Consider the following 6,045-nt stretch of genomic DNA (forward strand, 5'->3'; position numbering starts at 1 on the left):
CAATATAGAGGTGGGCATTCATTTTTTCTTAAGGGAATCCTCAGGGGATGAGCAGATGTCCTCACCTCACTGTTCTTCTAACACCTTGTTTATTGGGTAAGTTGTAATTTTCCCTTTTTAAATTGTTTTCCCAGCAAGAGTTCATGGTCCCCAGTTAAAAACTGGCTTCATCTCTGAGAAACGTTAGTTGAGCTTTTCAGATCATCTAATTAAAAAAAATCTTTTCCCTCTGGAAGTACCCTTCAGTGTGGTTGAGAGAGGTTGCAGCTTTTAGAGAAAAATGTGTCTTCTATACCAAGACAAGAATTGGTCTTTTGGGTGGTTTTCCTCTTCCATAACTGAATTAGGATATGGAATTATAGATCATGACTATGTAAAATTGTATTTCTTTGGTTTAAAGGAGGTAAATTATGATTTAAAGTTTACCTTAGATGGCTCTGTGCTACTGGGGGTGGTGGTTTGCTTTTGTGATACCCTTACTTTGGGGGGACTGTAGATCAGAAGCAGAGCATGCCACCATTTAAAATGAGGTGGTCACCTTTGCTATGCATTTATATGTAACAGATGACCTTGAGTAATGTCATCCTCATCTGAACTGCAGTGACATCAGCATGAAAGGTGGTGTTTGTGTTACTGTTTGCTGCTGGGCAAAGGTGATAAACCTTTCCCAGGCAAAGAGTTCCCTTGGAGATTTGATATGGCTTATGATTTACTTCCTTTGGAAAAATAATGGTGTTGTGCTTGACGTTGTATTTTTCTAGTGCTGCTGATTGTTTTGTTTGAAGCTGTACAGAAATCTCCATCCTGAATTTGCTGAAGGGATTTGGGAAGATGGTAAATTCAGTCTTTTAAGCCTTGTGTCTCACTAATCCTGATGGACAGTCCAGATCCATTGCAGAGGTTCCTAACAAACAAACAGCATGTGAACTTTGAAGTTCTTATTTGAAATTCGGCTGGCAAGTCTTTTTCCTTGTTGTTACTAATGGTCCTGGCAGTTTCACTTGCCATCTGTTTTCTTGCTACAGATAACATTAAGCTGCACGCTTGCTTTCTTGTGCATCTTCAAGCCTGACTTAGGGCACAGTTTTGCTTGATGTACTGATCGTTAGCTGAAGCTGTTCCTTAATGATTGGGAGAAGCAGAAATTAAATTATATTTTGGATTAAGCAAGAGAGCAGGTGATGGGAGCTTTAGGTCCTTAGAGCTGATCTCTTAGATCAAGGAGACAGTAACAGCTGTCAAATTTGCATCACACACTCTCTTTGGCTATTTCAATCAAAGCTGGTAAGGATTGGTGCTACTTCTCATAAAAGGAAGTAGGCATAAATGCTCTTAAAAATTTGTTTAGAAGCTAAGGTGAATACTGAAGTCAAGTAATCTGAGGAACTCAAGTGTTTCAATAAGATGAGGCAGAACTGTAACTGGGCCTAGTCTTTCTCATAATTCCATGCTGGAAAAAATACCTGTCATATTGAACACCTCAAATTTTTGGCAGTTCTGGAAGACACAGGTGTCTATTAGATACCTAAATAAAGGCATTTGCAAGCTTATTCATCAGTGTCCGATGGCTTTTTGGAATTTGTCCATGTTGTCTATGCCACAGAGCAGCACAGGGTGTTGATGCAGAGCCGGCACATGCATGGAGGGAACTTGGCAGAACAGTTAGGCCCTGTCTCCGCACAGACTGTGCTGTTTACTTCCAAAGGAAAAAGCATATCGGGCCCCACTGAGAAGCAGTAGGATCAGATCTCTCTCCACACTGGACCTTTTAAAGTCTGAAATAAGAGGTGAAGAGAAGAATCCATATTATGGATATAAATTCTGCTCATCATAAACTTCAATGCTGAGGGTCAAAAGTGTGTACCTACATATGTATAGAAAGGTGATGGATCCAAGGAAGAACAGGGTTAGTATCTGGCAGATGAAATCACCTTTTGTGCTTGGGGTGGTGCAGAAAGTGAGGAACAGAGTGTTATGACTAAGGTCACCTGGTTAAACCACAGAGGAAGCCAATATGTGGCAAATGGAGAAGCACAATAAATACTGTGTGATGGTAAAGAGGGTTTAATGCCACCTGTTTTGCATATTATATTCTATTTTGCATTAAGCTTTCAGAGGTGAATTTCAGGTTTAGCTTCTCTTGTCCTTATTTTTTCTGTATCCTAAATTTAATTTAGTGCCCTATATTATAATTTGTAGATTTGAAGAATTATCTCATTAGTCTGGTTTATGACTTACTTAATTTTGTATTTCTGTCTATGCTACCAGCCTGCAGGTAGGGTTTTTAAAATTAATTTCTTCCTGAGTGTCTGTAATTGGTTTTTAGTGCATTTCTGTCTAGATCGACACCTGTTATAAATCAGCATGGTCACAATAGTTCCACTGAGACACTCCTCCTGTTTTCATATCAATTTTCTTACAGTTCAGGATGAACTCAGCAGCCTCTGCTTTGGCAGTACTCATGTTTCTTCTCTCTGAACTTCTGTAGTAACAACTACAAAGGGGATTGGCCCAACTGAAATGTGGGTTTTTTCCTTTGTTTCATTTGGTACGCAGTAGCCGTAGTTCTAAGACAATAATAATTTTCCTTTAATAATCTTATTCAACAAGTTATTCCTCACAACACTGCCATCTTGTTAATTCCAAGAGACTCTTTATAAAATTGCTGTATAAAATAGAAGTGCTTCTATACTACAGAAAAAGCAAGAAGCTGGGGAAAAGGTATCATACCATATATCGTACACCAGTAGTGCATAGAGTAACATACTGGTTGACATAAGAAAGCATGTAAAGGTATGACCCATTAAAGGAAAAAAACATTTTCCAATACAGTTAGGTTCTAAAGCTGGGGGGAAAAAAAAAAAAATCAGCATGTTTTCCCTTTTTTGCAGTGTATTGTGAAAAAGCTAAAACTTGCAAATAAAGGTTTATGAGAGGATGGATGCACCTATAACATTAAAAAATAGATAATTGAATTACTGTTTTATTTGTGTGTCTTGATACTATTCAATATTGGCCTGTTTTTACAGGCACTTTTGCATACCTGTGACTGTGTTCCCCGAGACAGTTAAATAGGAATTAATGTGATACTTAAACAGTTTGTGTGGAACTTTGTTTCCTGGATGTGTTTCTTAAGGCACAAAATCCCCTTGTTTTGGTTTGCTTCGTGACTCGACAAAAGCATTTCTGTGGGTTCCAAACATATTCAGCAAGGTGGTGGTGGTACTGTTCTTGTATTCAGATTGACTTCTTGGCCTGTCCATGGCAAGAGAAAAATGGAATCTCAGCTATTCAAAAAGATGACAGTAGTCATTCCCATGGATATCCCTGTGAAACATGGAGAAGATCTCGCTGTAGCTAATGTCCCCTCCCTCTCCATGACCCCTGGCAACATCCCACAACCAAAGGACAGGCCGAGAAGTCAAGCACTGATGGGGAGGAAAGTCACGCTGTGGCGGAAATGATGAGACAAGCAGTCACTGTCACTTTTCTTTCTCTGTTTTAAATGTAGAATGAAGAAGGTTTCCTGCAGGAGGGAATGGTGAATAATACAGATGTTCCTGTGGATCCTGAGAACGAGGCTTACGAAATGCCTCCAGAGGTAAATCTATTGTGGTGTTTGTTGTGAATGCATGTGAGAGAAGGGCACAGGAGGAGCCTGCATGCTCCAGTTACATGAGCCTGACTCAGGCTGATGCTGGGAGCTGCAAGGGCACAGCAGAAATGTGGCCTCTTTGTCCAAGATCTGCCAGAGGTATAGTGCTGGGAATCAGAAATTAATTGCTTTTTTGATAGTAAGGAAGTTAAATGGGAAAATAGTGTGTGTTTCAAAACACTTGTGCCTGCGTTTCTGAGTAATCCACAGTAAATTTGTATCTTTAATATGCTTAGTAGGGAGTGCAGGGCAAACTGCATCTTCATAGATTATCTTAATAGCTTGGACGTTCACCAATGCATCATGCTTTGTGAAACATGATCTTAAGTTAATGCAATTATGGGAGTAAATTATTTTGTTGGTTTTTATGAACCAGCTATCTAAAATATTACTACAATGTCTGGCGTGATGCATTGGTAGATGGAGTAGCAGTTTTATGGTAGCACAGTTAATTAGACTGAAAATGAGAGGTATAAAAAATTTAGGCCATGATCCAGTAAAAGACTTAAAGGCTTGCATGTACTTTCTTGAATATCACTGAAATTATGGATGCTGGTCATGTGTCCACAGTTAAACACTCCTTTAAATGATTTACTGACTCATATGAGGATCTGCAGCACCTGGTGTGCTGTTCAGCCCAGAGGTAGTCCTCCTTCCTCTCCAAGTGAATTGTCATGGGTGGCCTCAGGAGTTTCTGGCAGCATCAGCTGAATGATGTGTTAATTGCTGTAAAAGTCTAATTCTCCTCTAAGTACCGTGACTTGTAAGGTACAGAATCTGGAAAATGTGACAAAACACAAGTAAATGTCCTATCCTGATCACATGAGAATCTGTATTTGGGCACTGAGTCCACCAGGAGTAGAATAAATAGAGAAAACAGGATGTCTTTATCTAAAATACCAGTAGTGTTGATTTCTGCTCTCCCTCAATAGGAAGAGTATCAAGACTATGAACCTGAAGCATGAGAGTCCTTTCCTTCCTTTCTATCACCTGAAATCTACTAACTACTAAAGACATCCCATCCTGTACAAGTGCTGAGTTCCAATGTGCCCAGTCGTTAAATTTTTTTACAGTTTTTACGGTGTATTTTGAAGTCTTCCATCAGCAATGATTGGAGTATCTGTGACTGCATCCACCTTGTTTCAGCATTTCCCTCCTGCTGAAATGAAAGCCGGTTGGCAGAGTCATTGTTGTGCTGTGGATATTGTGGCTTCAAGTTTAAAAGTTAAAAAAGAAAATATTAAGTAAAAACACCTAAGTGTCTACTGCTTATTTCTAATTCTGTACATGTTTTGTTGATAGGCTGTCAGTAATTTGATATTGTTTATGATACAGTTTTCATTTGTTTCCTATGACTATTCTTTCTGTGCAGAGATTACTTATTGTGAGAGCTTTATATATATGTGTATGTATTATACATATAAAAAAAAGTAACTGAGCATGAACTATGCACCTATAAATATTAGCTGTTGAAATTTTATTGTTTTGTGATGTGTTTTATTAACTTGTGCCTGTAAATAATGGTGTTCAACTGAAGCAAATAAAATGTAACCCATTAAAAATGAATTTCTAAATTAGTGATGATTTCTAATGCCACCTTTCCCTTCCAAAAGTCCCTGTTGAAGCATTCAAGCTGTGTTGCTTCTTTTGAAGGAACTGGAGGAACAAAACCAGCAAATGTAAGCCCAGTCTGTACAAAAAACATGGTGAAGAATGAGAAAATTGGGGCTGCTACATCAGCTGGGCGCAGCTTTGCTGACAAGATAGATTCGTTTGCAGGGCTAATAAACTTGCTGTTGTAAGGACAACCTGAAAGTGAATGAAGTCATTAATAATGGGCTGCAGCAAATTATCAGGAAGTCATGAGGCCCTTTGAAGAATTACTGTTCCAAGGCTGTTAAAGTGCTGGGATATACAGCGATGGCTTAGTTACAATGAATTTGTCCTGTATAAAGTCCCATTTTGCAGAAGCACAGTCTACTGTCTGTTTTTAGACATGTGCTGCCTGGATATTTTTCCATATAGTAAGAAGATTTAAATGTGAGATGCTTTGACTTCTATGATGTTTTATTATTTGTTATTTTGGATCTAGTGTTGCCTCTAACCTGAAGTGGCTTTGTGTTTTAAGATTCTCTGGTCTCGAGTAGGATTTTGAGCTTGACTTTTGCTCCTGTTTTCAGTGTTCTAGGTAACAGGTAAATATCATTGTCTGGTTTTGGAAGTGAGGAGACTTAGGCACAACCGCATAATGTGTGTTACTGGTATGCTCAAAAACAGACCCAGATCCATGGAGGATGAACTCTCCAACTTGTTTTTGAGTTGAGCTCCTTTCTGGCTTTCTGCAACCTTCCTGGTACTAGCATGCCCGACATGAAATAGATCTTTCCAGC

At 38.9% G+C, this 6,045-nt stretch overlaps 1 protein-coding gene across 3 annotated transcripts in view; it reads left to right on the plus strand.

The window, feature by feature from the left end:
• Positions 1–5,221, plus strand: part of SNCA (synuclein alpha) — a 63,691-nt gene extending 58,470 nt beyond the window's left edge. For all 3 annotated transcript variants that reach the window (XM_048304897.1, XM_048304899.1, XM_048304898.1), the window contains 2 exons: positions 3,512–3,601; positions 4,588–5,221. In XM_048304897.1, coding sequence (XP_048160854.1) covers positions 3,512–3,601; positions 4,588–4,620 — 123 coding nt within the window. In that variant the 3' untranslated portion in view covers positions 4,621–5,221. The remainder of the gene's footprint in view (positions 1–3,511; positions 3,602–4,587) is intronic.
• The last annotated feature ends 824 nt before the right edge of the window (positions 5,222–6,045 follow it).

This window comes from Corvus hawaiiensis, chromosome 5, assembly GCF_020740725.1.
Source record: "Corvus hawaiiensis isolate bCorHaw1 chromosome 5, bCorHaw1.pri.cur, whole genome shotgun sequence".
In the NCBI taxonomy this organism is placed as follows: Eukaryota; Metazoa; Chordata; class Aves; order Passeriformes; family Corvidae; genus Corvus; species Corvus hawaiiensis.